The sequence below is a fragment of the Acinonyx jubatus genome, chromosome D4 (assembly GCF_027475565.1).
Source record: "Acinonyx jubatus isolate Ajub_Pintada_27869175 chromosome D4, VMU_Ajub_asm_v1.0, whole genome shotgun sequence".
Lineage (NCBI taxonomy): Eukaryota > Metazoa > Chordata > Mammalia > Carnivora > Felidae > Acinonyx > Acinonyx jubatus.
Window position 1 is genome coordinate 64,897,187 of NC_069391.1, and position 19,605 is coordinate 64,916,791.

General features: G+C 43.4%; 2 protein-coding genes and 1 pseudogene across 3 annotated transcripts in view; 2 read left to right on the forward strand and 1 right to left on the reverse strand.

Moving 5' to 3' along the window:
• Nucleotides 1-15,478, forward strand: part of LOC106971450 (tyrosine-protein phosphatase non-receptor type 2-like) — a 32,057-nt pseudogene extending 16,579 nt beyond the window's left edge.
• Nucleotides 1-19,605, reverse strand: part of LOC106971464 (procathepsin L-like) — a 298,037-nt gene that overhangs the window by 82,184 nt on the left and 196,248 nt on the right. The gene's annotated exons all lie outside the window — the stretch shown is intronic.
• LOC106971462 (procathepsin L-like) lies at nucleotides 15,187-18,143 on the forward strand. Of its 2 annotated transcripts, none has more exons than XM_027048128.2 (5): nucleotides 15,187-15,341; nucleotides 15,743-15,879; nucleotides 16,174-16,296; nucleotides 16,399-16,524; nucleotides 18,006-18,143. In XM_027048128.2, exons 2-5 carry the CDS (start codon nucleotides 15,754-15,756, stop codon nucleotides 18,024-18,026), a joined length of 396 nt encoding a protein of 131 aa, XP_026903929.1. In that variant the 5' UTR covers nucleotides 15,187-15,341; nucleotides 15,743-15,753; the 3' UTR covers nucleotides 18,027-18,143. The 2 variants fall into 2 exon arrangements, with proteins under 2 accessions (XP_026903929.1, XP_026903928.1); XM_027048127.2 differs by having other exon boundaries at nucleotides 16,396-16,524; nucleotides 18,006-18,142.

Genomic DNA, 19,605 nt, shown 5'->3' on the forward strand with positions numbered 1-19,605 from the left:
ACATGACCTTACAAACCTTATGCTCTTTTGTGGTAGACAGACGCTTATGATATTACAAACCTGCATGAGAAACTGGCTTTGGGGACCATCTCACTCTGTGCTGCTGCCATTCTAGCCCCCTGCCATCTTGATGACCCAGCTGACTACCTACAGGCCCCCTCCTTCACTGCAGGCTCCTCTCAGTATTGGTTAAGGGGACAGAGCCTTGTGACAGGCCCATGGCAATGACAGTCTTCATGTGACTATCATTGCTGTCTGCAGATGTGGAGCTATTGCTAACAGTCTGATTTCTGGATACCTCACTGGGGGGTTAATAATAAATAAGCAATAATACATTTGTGCTCACAGTTAATAATAAATAAGCAATAATACATTTGTGCTCAGAAAAAAATCATGTGATTGGGATGTGAAGGAAGAATGACACCAGTTCATATTTTCCTGAGACTGCTAGAGAGTTGTTCTTCATTGAACCTGTATACATCTAAAATAGAGATAAGGAAGAAAAGAGGAAGACTATATGCTTTCTATTCACTTAGACTGGTTTGTACATGGCCACTTGTGGCAAAAAGTGACATGCCACATGATTCTATTTTAAGAATTGATTACCCACTACAGATCATTATAGACAGTACTAATCTGTTGTTGTTTTTTTTTAAATATTAAAGACAAAGCAAAAACTCTCGTAATGAGTTGAGTTCTACCATAGAGAAGTCCTCAGAACAATTTGAATCTGTAGATTCCCAACTAACACATCCAGTGTGGGCTAGGATGGGTGTGTGGGGGAGAACTCTCACACACTGTGTGAAGATATAAATTGGCTTAGGATTTTTAGATGGCAATTAGAAGATATCTGCAAAATTTTAATGAGAATACTAATTGATTTAGTATGTTCCCCAAGAATCTAAAGAAGTATCCACACACATGTACAAGAATATTTGTACAACACTTATATTGGAAAAATATCAATCTGAGGACAGGTCAACATCCCCCACCAGATATGTCCCCATGGTAGAATTCCACATAACCATATAAAAGAACCACATAGATCTACATGTACTGACATAAAGGATGAACATGCTATATGATTGAGTGAAAGTAAGTGGCATATAAGTTTTAATCTGATATACATGAAAAAAGAAATCACACAGTTTAATTTATTCCTTCCTTAGGCAATGGATTACATAGAAAAAATGCCTGATAAACATCGTACAGGCTATTTTTTTTTTTTTATTTCCACTAATCCCTCTGCTGCTCCAAGTTAAGCTTTGATGTCCAGAATCCCTTCAAGTTTTTTCAGCTTCTATCCTGTCCGGTGGAGAAGAGCAGCCATCTTCATCTCTCACGCCAAACAATCCTGTTCTTGGGCCTTAAAAGGGAATCCCAGAAGAGTAGTGTTGTCTGTCCATCCAGCCCTATGGAGGCTTGCACCCATATGTGGAAATCAGGACTCATCTCTTAGCCATGCATAAAGTCTGTCTTAGTTTGTGCAAGTGGGCTGTTGGCAGAGTACCATTGGCTAGGGGGCTTATAAAGAACAGACTTTCTTTCTCAAAGTTCTAGAAGCTGAAAGTCTGAGATGAAGGCAGTCATTCAGAGGCAGACAAAACCTGAAGTTGCGTCACCTGGGGAAACACATTTGTGCCGAGTGGCCAAAGGAAGTGTCTATCATGGAAATTACATTCCTTTCAGATTTGGACTAAGTGTCCACCCAAATTTACTTAAAGTCTGCAGGTTTTGTTAGTGTTTGAGTTTTCTGGAATTAAATATTGAAAAGCATTTATATAATTGACCACAACTCAAAATTAACAACTGAGCACTTGGAGCAGAATTATCCAGCAACCCTGCTGCTTTTGTTGTAAGACACCTACACAAGTATGTCAGCCATCATGAAGCAGGCACATAAACACCAGTGAACAGTGTACCACAGAAATGGTCTCTGCTTGATGGAAGCATTGGGACAAAACTGAGAATAGATTAATTTGAGGTGAAGTCTTTGAGTCACAGCTACCTTCAACTTTCTTAGGTGGTCAAATTGAGATTTAATTTAAATTGCTAAGGTGTTCCCTTCAGGGTACTTGATCTCTTCTCTGCTGCTCAGCAGGAATTGATTGTCCTGATCATGTACCCTTCATTCCAAATGATGGAATCCAGCAATTTTGCTGTACTTTCTCAGTGAATGAGCCATAAAGAGAAAAGCCGTGTGGCTGGCATTTCCATCTCACTAGACATTGCTTTAGAATAGGGAATAAATTACAAAGAAAGTGATCAAGGATTATAAGACCCCCATCGAGTGGCCAGATGACAGCATTTGCTAAGCTTCATTTGTCTGGCAAATCTATAAAGGTGGTGTGGGAGATACAGGGAATGAAGGGTAGAAGGATTGCAGACACCATAGCATAGAATTGTAATGCCTTCAGAATGCACTGGGATAGGGGTACCTGGGTGGCTCATTCTGTTAAGCATCTGACTCTTGATTTCAGCTCAGGTCATGATCTCGTGAATTTGAATCTCACATCAGGCTCTGCACTTTGTTAGCTTGGAAACTACTTGGAATTCTCTCTCCCTCTCTCTCTGCCTCTACCCCACTCATGGTCTCTTTCTCTCTCAAAGTAAATGAATAAATAAACTTTAAAAATTAAAAAAAATCTCTAACCTACTTACAACTCACACCAACAAATGTGAATTTAATTATGCACTAGTTGTATAAATGAAGGAAACAGCTTCAAATACCAGATTTCTGAAAACTTAACATTTTTTAAAAATTCTAAAATATTCTGAGAAACAAGATTTTACTTAAAGGATTCACTATCTCCAATAATTTGGTGTCCTGGACCATATAAGTAATCTAAATAAATGGTAAACATTTTAAAGAAAAATTTCCCCAAGATGCATAAATATTATAAATCCTTGAAAGCCAGCACTATTGTGCAGTTTTTATTTTGTATGGGAAGACTTCGGTCATATAGTTCAGTAGAGATGAGTTCCCTCACAGCAGAGGAGAGAAACGGGCTTTCCAAACAGAAAAGTCAAATACAGAAGAAAAAACAGCTTTCCCCCTGAAGGAATGTCTGTTCCTGGGTCTCCCCTGCTTTTGCTCCTTCCCAGCAGGTGCACACATCTTAGCTTCCCTGGGAGATGGTCTAACACTCCACTCAGAAACACAGACTAAGGATCTAGGGGATTTTTTATTGGCTTACGAATAAAATGTGAAATCAGTAACGAATGGTTCTCCTACAGCTTTAAATACGGAAAATGTTATTTAAATCCTGTGTCAGCTGAGTATTTTATAATAATTTGCAGAAGAAAGTAAGGAAGATCCTGAGCTTCACAGGAGCTCATCCTGAGTTTGGACCGCTCTGTCTGCTAATGGCTGCCCTGTGGTTTCAGGTGAACCCAGGCTGCAGGCACTGGTGACCAGAGAAGCTGGAGGTCAGGCTTTCCTTTCCCAGGTGATTTTCAGAGGGAGGCTTACTGTTGCCTCTTATTTCTACCACATCATCAAACACAGATAGTAGTCTATTTGGAGCACAGCTCTAGGGACAATAGATTCTTGGCTACTTTCTAAAGATTTTTTTTTTTCATAGAAAAGGCAGGTGTCTGCTCAATATCCTGATACAGATTTCCAATTTTTACAATGTAACTTTCATTTTTTGACTTGATCTTCACAATTTTGTGCTAACAAAGTTTTTATTGATGTAACTATCATTTGCATAGAGTAAAATCAACAGAGCTTAAATGTATAGGTTGTTAAGTTTTGATAAATGTATAACACCCATGGACCTGTATCTTCCACATCAAGGTATAAAAATCCCCATCATTCTAGAAAGTTCTGTTGTGCTCATTTCCAGCCAATACTTCCCCTGTAACTAACTGCTGCTCTGATATCTATCACCATAGATTAATTTTGCCTGTTTAAATTCCATTTAAGAGACTTCTATAGTATGTTTTTTCTCGTATGTTCTTTCTTTTTCTTGATATAGTATTTTTAAGATTCTTCTGTGTTTTTGCATATAGAGATAGTTTGTTCTTTTTATTTTTATTTTATATTTTAACATTTATTTATTTATTTATTTATTTATTTATTTATTTATTTTTTGTTTTGAAAGAGAGCCAGAGTGAGTGTGTGAGCGGGGGAGGGGCACAGAGAGAGAGGGAGAGATTGGATCTCAAGCGGGCTCTGCACTGTCAGCATGAAGCCTAATGCCAGGCTTGAACCCACAAACTGTGAGGTCATGACCTGAGCCAAAATCAAGAATGGGATGCTTAGCCACCTCAGCCACCAAGGCTCCCTGATAGTTTGTTCTTTTTAATGTTTGAATATGAATGTACTATAGTGTGTTCCTTTATTCTTCTGTGGATGGACACCTCTCCATGTGTTTCTAATTGGGAGCTATTAAGAATAAAGCTGCTGTGAGGCTGGTACAGGACAGCCCACTTACCGGGTGGTGTACCTGAAGTGATGCCACATTGTGTCACCCAATAGAACCTGACCCCTGTGGGCTACAAGATCATCCTTGGAAGCCAGGCACACATCCATCCCAGTGCAGTTGATCAAAGCTTTCCCTTCTTATAGTTGCCCAGAGTGGGGCAGTGGGAGATGTGGGCTGTGCCTAACACCCCAAAAAGATGGGGTAGTCTGGGAAAGAGAAATGAGGGTGGCATCCAGGTGGCCTCTGGGCCTGCAGTGACCTTGTCTAGATTTCCCATCACCCTTTGTTCCCCAAGTCCCACAGACCTACACAGGGTTCCCCTTTCACAAAGGATTTGGAAGTGGCCACTGCGGAGAACATCCTGTCGTATGGAGGTTTCCTGAATGTTTGTGGCGGGTAATGAGGCAGAAGGGGATAAGGGTGACAGTCCCTCCCCCACCACTAGGTACATCCTAGTGTACAGGACTAAAAGGAGGTTTGGCTGCACATCTGATCAAATACAGGCTTTGATCATACAGAGTCTCTTGTCCCAGGGCTGAGGGCACAGGCTCAGGGACCATGAACATGGCTGGGGCCGTCCCTCTGTAGCTGGGAACCACCCACCCCAAGATGGATGCCAAAAAGCAAGGGTAGAAGAGGTGCTCTGTCCTCTCCTTTCCCTCCCAAGGCCCCACCTTCCCACTGGGCACCCTGAGAAAAGGGACAGCCTGTGCGTGTCCTCGGCAAGCTGGCAGGTAGAAAAGATGAGCACCTGTGGGGAGCCAGAGAGAGAAAGAATGGCAGCATCAGTGGCCATCGGTGGCTCCAAATGGGCCCTTTGGTGGAAAAAGACACTCAAGCAGCTTTAGAAAAATAAAGTCAACCTCTAAATTATTCACTAACTTTAAAGAAATGCCAATGACCAATATGAAATTATAACAGAATGCACTAATAATCAAAGATGGGAACCTCAAAAGTGTTGCATTAAGTGGAAGAAGCCAGGTACAAAAGAAAACAGACCATATGAGTCCATTTATATACAATTCTAATAATGGCAAAACCATAGTGACAGAAGGCAAATCTGTGATTGCCAGGGGCCAGGCTTGCGGTTTGTGGCTGGGTGACAAGGGACAGGAGGGAACTCTGTGGAGGGATGGATGTGGTGCATATATCACTGGACACATTTGTTAAAACTCTTCAAATGCTACATTAAAATTTGGTGAATTTTACTCTTTGTACATAATATTTCAGTAAAGCTGACATTGAAAAAGAAAAGATTTTTAATTTAAGCAAACTCATTATTTTAGACATTTTAACCCTTTGAAAAGATTTGACTCCTAGTCCAAGTCCTTCCTGTTATATTCTGTAGTTTATGAATGTGGATATGGAGGTCCAGAGAGAGAAGACGTGACTTAAAATCACATGTCCTGATGGTGGTCAAGCCACATCTGGATTCCCCAGACCTTGTGTCTTATTAGCCTTTCTCTTCTGCCATCCTTCCCTTCACATGTAAACTGTGAGCATGTCATGTCTCACATTGTCACCCGAACAAGTCACAGGCACCATAAAATATCTGGTAGATACATAGTCCTTAATGTTTGACGTATAGTAGAGGAGGAAGATAGTATTATTATATAGTATTATTTCCATTTTTCTATTGGAAGAGTAGAAGCACAGAGAGCTCAACTTACATGCCTGAGGGCACACAAGTTAGTCCCACTTCGGTTTTCAATTGTATGATGGATGAGTAATTCTTACCTCATATGGTTGTTGCAAGGAGTGAATTAAATTAAATCAACCCTGTATGTGGAGTGCCTGGTGCATGAGTTCTCAATATACCATAAATGATGTTAACAGCAACATTTACGGTAATAAACATGATAATTATGAACACTATGGTGGACGTAATAATACTTGGATTTTATGATAGTAAAGTTGAAATTAGAACACTTTCCAAAGATATGCAAATGAACTGGTTTACAAGTTGTGAGGAAATGGACATTCTCAATTACTACAGTTGGGAGTGCACATTGGAATAAATACTTTCAGCAAGTAGTTCCATTTTAAAATTGTTTTTAAATGATATTTGTGCACATCTCCAAAGATACATGTGCAAGATGTTCATTATAGTGTTGCAAAGGAAGAACAAAGATGATCTAAATGCTCATCAGGAGGTGAAAAGGAGAATGTTAAAGGAATACTCTCTGTATTGAGCTGATGGATAGAGAGCATGGACCAGGAAGGATGTCCATGCTATAGTACTGGATCTGAAACAGAAGAGTTTGTAGAATTGATACCATTTATGATCCTAGACATTTTGCTAATTCCTTCAGTTGTGGGTGGGAGATGGATTCTGTACCCATTATGTTCAAAAGAACATTTTTTCCCCCTGAGAAAGAACTCTAAGGTGGTGATGGCGTTTGACTAAACCTTCAAGGACTGAGGGGCATGTGGCTGGTTCAGTTGGTGGAGCATGCGACTCTTGATCTTGGGGTTGAGTGTGAGCCCCATGTTGGGTGTAGAGATTCCTTAAAAATAAAATCTTAAAAAGGACCTCAAAGCCTGCACCAAATGCCACTGCCTGTCCTCTAGGATCAGAATATCAGCCCCTGTTTTCTCTGTGAACACAGAGGGACCTGCAAAAGGTGAATAGTGAGGTCGCCACAGGGACTCACTGGGTGGGTGAGGGGGTCAAGGAGTCCCTTCACTTGAAAATTAAGACCACACAGCAGGTAACAAATGAATGGGCTAGAGCTGAACCAGGTGGCAGACACTGGGTCCTGTGGCACATTTGATCCACGAGGGAGGGCACTACATAGCCTTGGTTGGAATGTCTTCTATTTCACGTGGTTCAGGACTTCTCTTTTTTATGATAAAATCTGGAGCCTCTCTCAGGCTCCCCCTATCACCCTATCAGGGGGATGGGATGGCTACATTGAAACCTGGGGACCCGCAAAGTGAGAAACTGCCAAAATTTTAGGTCAATGCTGTGGAAAGAAAGTGTAGAGCTATATATTATCTAAAGGGAATGTTTGCCTGCTGCTCCACTGGATGCAAGCTCCCCCAGTGCAGGGAGTGTTATCAGTGTTTGTTCTTCTTTGATTCCTTAGTGCAGGGCTAGACATAAAAGGGACTCAATAAGGATTCATAGAATGAATGAATGGCAAAACATCATTTCCTGCACCCAGTCATTGTACTGTCATTATCCTGAGCTCCTGCCCTTCCTTCTCCAACACTTTACGCAATATCCCCAGGAGGAACAGAGTGCAGGTCATTTGCAAAGGAAGAGATGGAGAGGACCCCCAGTCTTGCTGATCTGGCTAGAGAGCTATTGGTAAGAGCAAGGGCCAGTTTATGTCACTCTGAGGTCAGGCCTGGCACTCTTGACCCCTGCTGTGTAAATTAAGCCTCAACTCCTCAAGATCCTTGTCTCACACCTACCACTTTCCCTGGGATGGAATGGAAACATGTTTTACAATTCTGTCACCTTTTCGGGGGGATTTCAAATCCATTTACAGGTTCAGGTGAGCACTGAGGTCATAATGAGATAAAACACCGAGCTCCCCAGAGCCAGGCTCTCCACTTGGACTTTGATGCTTGCTCACCTGGCATTAGGCTGAAAGGAGAAGACAGGTGAGCCATGCTGGCGCCCTCAGCTGGACCTCCACATTTTCCTGTCCCACCAGCTTCCAGAGGGGTGATTCGATATTTCTTGGCCTAATTTTAGATGTGGGGCACATTTGGTATAAAAAGAGGCCATACTGTCTCCAGTGCATTTGTATCACATTCCAAGAAAGAAGGAAGGCCATTCTTTGGAGCAGCCCCTGCCACCCAGCCTCTTGTCTGGCTGTTGCCTAGGCGTGCAGGTGTTCATACAGTGGCAGCTTAGTCCCCCTGCACAATCTTATGGAGCTGGGCTATAAGGACAACTGTAAAACCCATGTATCAGCACATGTACTTAGAGATCTTGAATGACTGAATGTGTTGAAGTCCATGGTACATTAAAATTTTTTATGCTTCTGGGATTATGTGGGGCGTGAACTTCTCCACTGGCACAGGTCTGTTCATGCCAGCTCGCTCCTGCCTCTGTGTCTGCCTCCATTGAGTGGGAGTTTGAGGAGTTGGATGCTCCAAATTGCTGGCAGCATCTGTATCTGGAAATTGGTGATGAGTCCCATGACTATCCTCATAGAGTGGCCATGTTTCCAGAACACAGAAATTGAAACATATGCAGAGATATAAGTGCCTATGATCACAGTCGTGTTAAGCTGCAAAATTCTGAAAATGATTATATTTATGGCAGATTAGTTGACATAGAAGAGGTGCGAAGGACTTACATCTCCACATAGGGTTCACTTCCTAATACAGGATCCACTTCTGGCTCATGGTTTGGTAGCACTAAAGCAGTTGTCATGCTAAACTGAGTTGTGCAGAAGGAATTGGTGAAAGGTGCACGGTACTGGCCAAAAAAAGACAACCGAAAGACAGAGTTTACATGGTGCAGAAGTAGGGAGACCCTGGGCTTTCCTCATCCCCCAAACATAGCTATATTAAGGTCAGATCCCATGGAATACCCGGGAAATATATCTGTGGAGCAGCAGAAGGATCTCCACAGTTGGAGGGAGACAGTGTGGCAGATGCAAGGTGTGTGGATGTGCATTGGGGGAGAGAAAAACAGCAGTGCCGTGGAGGGAGGGAAGCCTTTCTGTGGAGAGACAAAAGGGAGAGAAAGAGAAGAGTTGAGAAAGTGTGGCGCCAAGTTTGCACAAGAGGAAAATCTCTCTGGGCCATAGAATGGGGAGCAAGAAGTACCGAGTGTCTGCAGGGGTTTTTTTTGTGTTGTTTTGTTTTTGTTTGTTGTTTGTTGTTTTTTTCACACAGCATTTGGAGCTCAAACTCTGAGGTTTTGGAGCATGACTTTCTCTGGAGGGGATTGTGGCATGCGCTTCTGGGGAGGAGGGAGCCAGCCCTGGAATGTAGAAATCTAGAAATCTAGAAATCTCCGGGGTGCACTGGGAGAGAACAGTCCCCTTCCTGGAGTGCTTTTAGAAGAGGGGTTATTGCCTCCCCAGGGACAAAAGACCCCGCAGGCGCCAGCCAAAGGACTTTCATTAGCACCCAGAGGGAATACAACCTTTGCTGCTTTCAGCAGTGCTACACCATAGTTTCTGCACACTGTGTAGGCGTGGGGACAGCGTGGAGAGGCTCTACTCTGGAGGAGGGGAGTGGATCCACACCATGCCAAGTTCTTTAAGACTTCAGGTTTTGAATTCCAGCTGTGGGCCCAAGAAAAAAATGCAGGAGAGTTGTGGTCTGTGAGGGCTGCCTGAACAGCTGGGGGGTGGGTGTCAAGATCCCTGGTCCTGGGAGGAGAGATTGGGGTGGTGCCATTTCCCCCCCCTCCCCCCAATATCAGCATGGTGGAACTTCAGAGAGCGACACGAGGCCCCCAGTGCAGGCAGGAACCCCCAGTGCAGGGGGGATCTGCTTACACCAAACCCTATCCCCCACCCCGTGCCTGGCAACTGCTTAGTTACTGGGGCAAGACTGCTCTGAGCAGAGGCAGCAACACAGCGGATCTCTCCTCCAGACCAGCACAGCCAGCACCGCGCATGCCCCAACTGTGCAGAAAATCAAGTGTCTCAAAATGATACCCGCACTTCTGGTGGAAATAGGACCAGGCTTACTTTTTATTCTTTTTTTTTTTTTTCCTTTGGAATCAGGCAAATAGTTTCTTTCTTTCTTTCTTTTTTTTTATTTAAATTTTTTAATGTTTATTTATTTTTGACAGAGAGAGAGAGAGAGACAGAGCATGAGCAAGGGAGGGGCAGAAAGAGAGGGAGACACAGAATCTGAAGCAGGCTCCAGGCTCTGAGCTGTCAGCACAGGGCCGATGCGGGGCTCGAACTCACAATCCGCGAGATCATGAGCTGAGCCGAAGTCCGACGTTCAACTGACTGAGCCACCCAGGCACCCCAGGCAAATAGTTTCTTGTTTGGTTTTTTCATTTCCTTTTCTCTCTCTCTCTCTCTCTCTCTCTCTCTCTCTCTCTCTCTCTCTTTTGATCGGCTTTTTTATTCTTTTCTTTTTCTTTCTTTTTTCTCTTCTCCTTTTCCTTCCGCTTCCCCTCCCTCCCTCCTCCTCCTTCTTCTCCTCCTACTTCTTTTCCCTTTCTTTTTCTTTGGAATCAGCTTTATAGTTTTTTGATTCTTTGCTTGGTATTTTTTGTTCTCTTTCCTTTTCTTTCTTGTTTTTGGGCGTCAGGCTCCCTCCCCCCACTTTTTTCCAGGCTTACTTCGACAAACAAATCAAAACACATCTATTAAAGGTCCAAACACTCTCCACTGCAAGCAAGGAAGAGCTCTGCAGAGGACTGACCAGTGGGATAGAGCAGCCAAAACACAACAGCAGAGTGCACACAGCATACGCCAGAAACACTTCCTGAAGTGCCAGGCCCTGGACAGTGTATGACCTCTTTTAAAAAAATTTTTTTTAACGTTTATTTATTTTTGAGACAGAGCATGAACAGGGGAGGAGCAGAGAGAGAGGGAGACACAGAATCCGAAACAGGCTCCAGGCTCTGAGCTGTCAGCACAGAGCCCCCCGTGGGGCTCGAACTCACAGACTGTGAGATCATCACCTGAGCCCAAGTCGGACGCTTAACCAACCAAGCCACCCAGGCGCCCCTATGACCCCTTTTTAATGTAGCATTACTTTCAGCTGCAGGAAGCATCAAGAGTTTTTAAAACACGCAAGAGACAGAAACTTAGCCAAAATGGCAAGATGGAGGTATTGTCCCCGAAAGACAACCGAGAGATGTTGTTTAAAGAAACAGGCTTCAGTGTGAAGTTCTAGTCAGAAGATGTGAAGTCCTGTTATGCAGTATAGCTACTGCAACTGGAAATTATCAATAGCGGTGAAACCAGAGCAATACCTCATTGTCATTATACTACCTGGCCAGATTTTGGAGTCCCTTAATCACCAGCCTCATCTCTCAATTTCATATTTAAAGTGAGAGAATGTGGTTCCTTGAATCCTGAACACGAGCCTGCAGTAATCCACTGTGGTGCAGGCGCTGGGCAGTCAGGCACCTTTTCTCTGGTAGATGCTTGTCTTGTTCTGATGGAAAAAGGAGATGAAGTTACCAGAAATAATTGTCACTAAATGTGAGAAAATATTCAGTGGGACTTATTCAGCCACCAGATCAACTCAGATTTCCATATGTGACTACCATAGAAGGAGCAAAATTTATAAAGGGCGATTCAAATGTACGGAAACGGTAGAAAGAACTTTCTAAGGAAGACATGTCCTGCTTTTGATCATTCACTGACCAACATAATGACTGAAAAATACAGAGGGAATAGGATAGGCCTAGAAGAAAAACTGACAGGTAACAGGTATACAGGACTAAACTCTAAAATGCAGGATACTACAGAGGAGAACAGCACAAGTGTTCCACAGAAACACAGTCAAGAGGACCAAAAAACTAACATGGTTCCGAAGGTGCAGCAGATGAAACAGAGGCTAATGAGACCGAATGTAAAGGAGAAATTTTTCCCAACTTTAAAAAGAAAAACAAAGAAACAGAAGTTTTCCCTAAAAATATATTTGAAGGAAAATTCTCCCTACTTGGAGAAAATTCTCCTTATTCTACTTACTTGGACATGGTCAGGCCAAGACGGATAGACACTTAAATGGTCGTTACTTGAGTATATTCTGCAGCTATGAATTTTGAACGATTGATGTGCAAAGACCAGAAACAGACTCCAGAACCTACCTGTAGATTGCCTCCCATTTGCCTGTTTTCAAAGTAAACTTTACATCCAGGGAATGAAGAACACCACCAGCAGAAGACTTTGCAGAGCCCTCTAAGTGGATGTACTGGTAAGTTTTTTAATGTGTGTATGAAATGTAGAAAGATGTAAAAGAAATAAATCAGGAGAGACTACTTTGTACTGTATTGCCATTCCTACTGTATTTTTATACTTTTGGGGGGCATTAAGTACTTTTATTAAACAGAAAAAACATTTTTGAGCCTCTAGTCATTTCAATGCAATGTACTTTTGTAATCACATAAGAACTTCAGCCTTGGGGCACCTGGTAGCTCAGCTGGTTAAATGTCTAACTCTTGATTTCAGTTCAGGTCATGATATCATAGTTTGTGGGTTTGAGCCCCATGTCGGGCTCTGCACTGGCAGCGTGGAGCCTACTTGGGAGTTTCTCTCTTTCCCTCTCTTTCTGCCCCTCCCCCACTCACGTTCCCTCTCTCTCTCAAAATAAATGAATGAACTTAAAAAAATAAAAAGAACTTCAGCCTCAAGTATGTTTGAGGAAGAAGAGCTTCTGTTTTCTCAGAGATCTTAAAATGAAATTTTTAATGAATCGATTTTTAAAAAATCACATGGGGTTGCCAGCACATTTCAGTAGGGAAAGAATGCTCTTTTCAACAAATAATGCTGGGGACATCGAATATCCACATACCGAAGAATGAAGTTGGACCCCCTACTTTACACCACTGCAGAAATTGATACAAAATCGACCAAAGACCCAAATGTAAGAGGGAAAATGATAAAAAAACTATGACACAGACATAGAGGATGAGCTTCATGATATTGGATTTAGTATTAATTTTTTGGACATCACTCAAAAGCACAGACAACCAAAGAAAAAGTAGAGAAGTTGTACTTCATCAAAATTAAAAACTTTTGTGCATTCAGGGACACTACCAACTTGATGAAAAAGGGAATTCACAGAATTTGAGACTATCCTTGCAAATGATAGCAGACTGGAGCCCTGTCCAATGCTGATAGAAGTACCAAAGGGTGCATCCACTGTGGAACACAGGAAAAAAAAATGAAACACAGAGTTATCCGATCCAGGAAAGCTACTTCTGGATTTATACCCCAAAGAATTCAACACATGAACTCAAACGTTTGTACCACAACATTGACAGCACGTTATTCAAAATAGCCAGATGTGGAAATAACCCCTGTGTCCACGCAGCAATGACTAGAGAAACTAAACAGGGCACATTCACATAATGGAATATTACTCACCTCGAAAATAAAAGAAATGTAGACACATGTGACAACATGGATGAACTCTGAAGATATTGTGTTAAGTGAAAAACTCAGGCAAGGACAAATAGTACAAGATTCCACTTAAGTGTGAGGTACATGTGTCAAGTTCATAGAGATGGAAAATGCCATGGGGGTGCCAGGGACTGGTGAATGGAGAGTTATTGTTTAACTGGTACACTTTCGGTTTGGTGAGATAAAAAAGATCTAAAGATGGATGGTGGGGATGGTTGCACAGCAATGTGAGTGTACATGATGCCCTCGAAATGTACACTTGAAAATAATTAAAATGGATATTTTAATGTTATGTACATATTACCCCAGTAAAAAAATATGTATGATTATACTTCTAAAAGGTTTGTTAATTTAATCTTAAACAGAAATTAGATTCTTAATCCACATAAACTATGACTCCATTCTTATCAGAAGAATTCAAAATTTGCACAGAGAAAAAAGTGATGTGGGAAGGGATAGGAGGTCATGATGATTCTTTTTCTTATGGGTATTTTATATAATAAATCCATCTTTTAAGTAATAAAAAAGGACAAACATGTATGTTTCTGGTTTTGTTCCTTAAATTCTTAATTATATAAATTAATATTTAATGTATATGTTTTCCCTCCATCTAAAACGTTTTCACAGATTGTCATTTAAATTTTGACATTAATCAAAATGTGTCCACATAGTACTGTATCAACGATGGGTAGAACTGTTTTTGTGTGATTGTAAAAATTCATATCTAATAAATAAAGCCTTGCTATCTAAAAAAAAAAAAAAAGAATTTTGAATGTAATTAATGCCACTGAGTATATGCTTGCAAATATTACAAGGATAAATGTTATGTATATTTCTTCACAATAAAATTGTAAAAAATAAATAAATCCTGACATTAATTGTAAATTAGAGGAAAAATCATTGAAGTGGAAGTCATTAAAGCAAAGTTCTTAAATTAAATCTTTGAAAAAATACATTGGATACTGAGGAACATAACACAGAGAGTTGGGAGGAAAAAGCAGTTTCTACATCCTGCCTTTCCTCCTTTTATTAAGCAGATTTTTCTGTAAATAACTTGTTTCTGTCGGTTTTGAGAAAGGCTTGAGAGGGAAGAATCCGTGACTGGGCGAGGCAGGACAGAAGCATAACAAAATGCCACGCCTTTCTTGGACACCCCTTCTGCCCAACCACTTTCCTTCCGAAGATTAGGTCTTGCCCCTGGCGTCCTGTATTTTGGGGACTTCCACTCCACTCCAGATTCTTCCATAACCCAGAGGCATTCTTCCTGAGACATTGATAACATCTCCCCCTGGTGGGCGCTGCATTCCTCTCCCTGCCCCACCTTTGCGTGGAATAAACAGAAACCACTAGACTAGATTATCCTGTTCTCAGCCTTCCTAGAGATCTTCATTCCAAACTCTAGGACTAAAGGACACGCAGAGTGACGCTGAAAACCCACTTGGGACTTCTTGCAAGCTTCTTTTCGGTGAACCACCGGCAGATCCCATGAATTCGGGGTAACTAGTAAATCCGGTCCCCAGGGAGGCTCTGGACCCTCTGTTCCACCGCCTGAGCGCTGTCCTTGGTCCCCCACCTAGACTCCCCTGAGTGCCCTGAGGCAGGCTCAGGCTGCTCTGGGACCAGGTGGAATCCAGTATGTTGGTCCTTTGATCTGAATTCCAAGGCACAGAGGCCCCGCCTACAGGCCAGCTCAGCCAATCGTGGCGAAGGAATGTGGTGGAGGCGGGGCCAGCAGGGTAGAATTCGGGGCGTTAAATGGGAGGTTTAGGACCCACCATCAGGCTGTGAGACCCTCGGATTTGCGACTGTGATTGTGCCTGTCCAGTTGCAGCTGCCACAGGTGATCTTCCCACGCCGGGCCTGAGCAGAGGGGCCACTCTGGGAACCAGCATGGCGGCCAGCCTTGGGGGTCGGGGGTTCGGGGGCTCCCAGGAGGCACTGTCCCCTGGACTGGCACCACCAGACGCGGTAGCCTGATCCCCACAGGACTGGCCGCGGGGCCCACCCCTCCCTGCGTCAAGATCCAAGTACCCTGAAAGCTGCGGGAAGGTGACAGGTGGGGAGGAGGGCAGCAGGCCCCCAGAACATCCCAAACCCTCAGCCTTCCTCCACAGCCCTCTGTAAGACACTTGGGAGGATAAATGCAGTTCCACTTTAGAGGCTCTAACATCTCAGAAGAAAAGAGTATGGCTTTTTAGATGGTTTGGTCTAATAGGAAACTCATCTCTTTTCGCTGCCTAGGTTTTTGAAACATGCATCCTTCACTCTTCCTGGCCGCCCTTTGCCTGGGAATAGCTTCAGCTGCTCCACAAGTCGATCCAAATTTAGATGCACAATGGTTCCAGTGGAAAGCGGCACATGGGAAAATATATAATGTGGTTGGTAACATCTAACCTGTCCAGGGGGACCAACAGAGGACAATCTGTGCTGGTGGCAGTTCGTAGCAGAAAGTAGCTTCTTGAGGCCGCTCTTAGGAAGGCAGTAAGCAGGGCCCCGTGACTGCGCACAACGTGGGCATATGTCCTGCTGTGTGGTTGCTGGAGAACAGCTCCCAGAAGCATCAGGCCATCCCTGGCTGTGGTTTCTCCCCCTTTCTGTCAGCACATTTACTTGGCACAGGTGAACTGATTTTAAAAAGACATAAAGATGGTAAGTTATATGTTTGCCTTTAGGATGAAGAAGGATGGAGGAGAGCAGTGTGGGAGACGAATCTGAAGATGATTGAACAGCACAATCGGGAATACAATCAAGGGAAACACAGCTTCACAATGGCAATGAATGGCTTTGGTGACATGGTGAGTGTGGCATGGATTGCTGAACGTTTTGTTCTTTCTCTTTTCAGTACTTTGCCAAAAAAATCTCATGCTTGTCAACATTGTTCTTTCTTTTCCTAGAAGACCAATGACGAATTCAGGCACACAATGAATGGTCTTAAAATCCAGAAGGGCAAGAATGGAAAAGTCTTTCAAATACCTTTGTTTGTTGGTATCTCTGTACCTGTGGACAGGAGAGAGATGGCCGATGTAAGTCCTATGAAGAATTGGGGGTAACAACTGATCAGGTCACTCTTCAACAGTGAAGCCAGAAAGAAAGTGGCCCCTGCTATGGTACACTGTGGTGCAGTATGCAGTTTGCTGTTTTAAAAGAGTTCTCAGATCAATGGGCTGTTGTCAAAGTCTTGCTATTTGGTTTGTAGACTGAGAGCTTTAGAGGGTCAGCATGGTTCTTCTTGGGCTTTTAGTGCAACGGGTGCCCTTGCAGGACAGAAGTTCCAGAAAATTGGCAAACGTGTTGCAATGAGTGAGCCATGAAAAAGGCATTTTACAAATAGATGATGTGGCACAACTTTTGTAAAAGTAAAAAAAAAAAAGCACATAATTAAGTACATGCATAGATAAAAAAAAAGGATAATTAATAGTTTCTTGGAGGGGTGCGGATAGAATAAAAGAAAGGGATCCTTACTTTATCTTTGCTGCTTGACTCTTAAAACTATGAGAATGTGTTCACATGTAAGTTGTGTACATCATTTATTAATTCAGTTGGGCAGCAGATTTTATGATGTGCCTACCCTGTGCCAGGTCCTGTCCGAGTGCTAAGGATGGAGAGGTGAACAAAACAAAGATTCATGATCTGATTCACGATAGATTCAGTGCTGCTGTGTGGAGAGACACAATAGCAGCCTGAACAAACATAATGGAACACTATGTCAGATGGTGGCCATGCTATGGGAAAAACAAATCGGGGAACGGGAGAGCAGTACCAGGACAGATTGTGTTAATTTTAATTCTGGGAAAAGACACACTTCTTGGAGAGGGTAACATTGCAGCCAAGGTCAGACGGAGGGGTGAAGCCTTGTATACATCTTGACAGGGAAGCAACAGAAAATACATAAAAAGGGCATTTAAACTAAAAGAATGTTTCTAAACATTAAAAAATACTATATACAAGATATCAAGCATCCTTTTCTAGGATCTCACTCTCGCCACCTCTAGGAATGGTCTGACTCACACTGGAGAGGTGGGCAGGAAAAGATAAGGGGGGCTGCCCCCTCTCTGGTGAATGGCTGGCCCCACCTGAGACTGTTTTCTGGCCTGTTCCCCAACAAAAGAGCTTCTCAAGCACAAGAGGGCTTTTTGTTTGCAAATGCAGCTCATGTCCCTGGAAGCTTCATTTGTCCTGCAAGTTAGGTTGACACCCAGGGCAGTGTGATGATCATGTGACAAAGGATCCCAGACTTCCTGGGACAATGTGGATGGTGGTCCAGGAAGTACAGGCCAGGATTACCCTCCTGCACTTGAGTGACCAAAGGAGAGCCAAGCTGCCCCAGGAGACCTGACTCTGGGGGCCAGCCCTGTGGCAAGAGGACTTGTCAGAAGTCAGGATGTCAGTGACAAAAGGCCATCAGTATCCCCAGTATGAGGAGGGGTCTGGTGCCACAACCAAGACCTCCATGGTCTCCCGGGTCTCCCCCCATCTCTTTCTCATGCTCTTTTCTCCCTCACAGGGAAAAACAGGGGACACTTGATGTCATCGAGTGAAAGTGGCACTGAAGAGTAAAGAACATGTGAATAATCACAAGTTAAATAAAAAGAGAAGGAAGCAAAACATGTTTGGAGTGCATGTTTGTGTGTGAGGGAATGCTTCTCTGTCAGGTGTCCCTTGTCTCTGGTGTGGGACCCTGGCTGGGGCCTCACTGACATGGCAGAGGACTGGCAAGGGAGGGAAATGGTAGCAAACCTTCTGGAGTTCCCTTTTCTGCTTGGCAAATCCTTAAATCCACTGCTCTGGTGACACCTCTGGTAAGCCATGTGGGTTTCTTAAACTTCTCTTACCTTGGCCTGCTGATTTCCCTGGGAGCCCAGCATCCTGTTGAGCTTGTGAACTCCTGAGATCTAGATGGACACTGTGGGGTATAACACAACCTTGTGGCCCTGATGGGTGGCCGAGAACCACCGTGACTGTGGGGATATAACATGGTCTTGCGTCCCCGATGGGTGGCTGAGAACCACTGTGAGCTGACAGGTGTCTTACTCTTCCCACCTGGATGTTCAGTGAGTCTACTTGTCCAGGCTGATCTTGACTGTATGAGTCCAGTTGTGTTCCTGGGTTGCTGATAAGACTGATAAGAGCACAAGGCTCCCTGTGTAGACCAGGTATGGTCGTTTCCTGGGGCTGATGAAACAAATGACCACAAACCCAGTGGCTTAAAGTAAAGGAAATGTGTTTTCTCACAGTCTGGAGGCCAGAATCCAAACCAAAGTGTCTGCAGGGCTATAGACCCTCTGAGAGCTTCAGGGGGTATCTTTGCCTCTTCAGCTCTGACAGTAAGTTTATTGTTAGGTTTCAGACAAGACTTTTAAAATTGAAATTTGTTTTCAGTGTTATTTCATGGCAATTGGCTTCTTTTCAATGTGCTTCTATGCATGATGGCCTCTGAGACTTTTCACAAGTTTAAATAAATATAAATGTCTTTGAAAAATGCAAGAACTTCTAACTTCTGCTTAATCGTTTAGACATCAGGGAGGTCTCCATGCACTCAGCAGTGGCCATTGCTAGGTTGTCCTTGTGAACAGAAGTCCATGTTGCTGAGCCCATGACTAACCTCCATCCCTGCCACCATGGCCACTTTGTCCATGGGCCCATTGGGTGATGGCAGTAGTGTCTATGTAAACAGGCTGACGCTATTCACAGAATGGGTAACCCTACTCACTTGTCCTCTTCTGCTGAGCTCACCCCTTGGTGACATTCTCTCGGGACACAAATATCTTCACATTTCACCCATTTAGAGATGTTTAGCCACATACTTCCCCCCAAATTTCCTTGGAGCCTATTACCCAATCATTGTCCTAAGTCCCTGGTCATCCTGCCAAACCATTGGCCAAGCTCACGAATCAGAATATGATCTCATGTCTGGCCATTTCTCCTTCTAAGCCAAGTGAACAGCTAAGTACACAGCTAGAAGTTCTGCCCCTGGTTAGGATCTCCATTTTTCACTGTCCTTCAGAGACGACCCAGAGGGACATCAGTGCCACACTCGTCCACTTTTAGGGGGCATCTGCCCATCGTGGAGAACCAACTGTAAGCCAGGCCCGAGTCTTCTCTTT

Bases quoted from the DNA above. Each gene is read 5' to 3' on its own strand.
- LOC106971462 (XM_027048127.2), top strand. From the start codon at position 15,754: ATGCATCCTTCACTCTTCCTGGCCGCCCTTTGCCTGGGAATAGCTTCA. The intron at 15,880-16,173 runs GTTGGTAACATC...GTTTGCCTTTAG, and splicing joins ATGGGAAAATATATAATGTG to GATGAAGAAGGATGGAGGAG. The intron at 16,297-16,395 runs GTGAGTGTGGCA...TTCTTTTCCTAG, and splicing joins TGAATGGCTTTGGTGACATG to AAGACCAATGACGAATTCAG.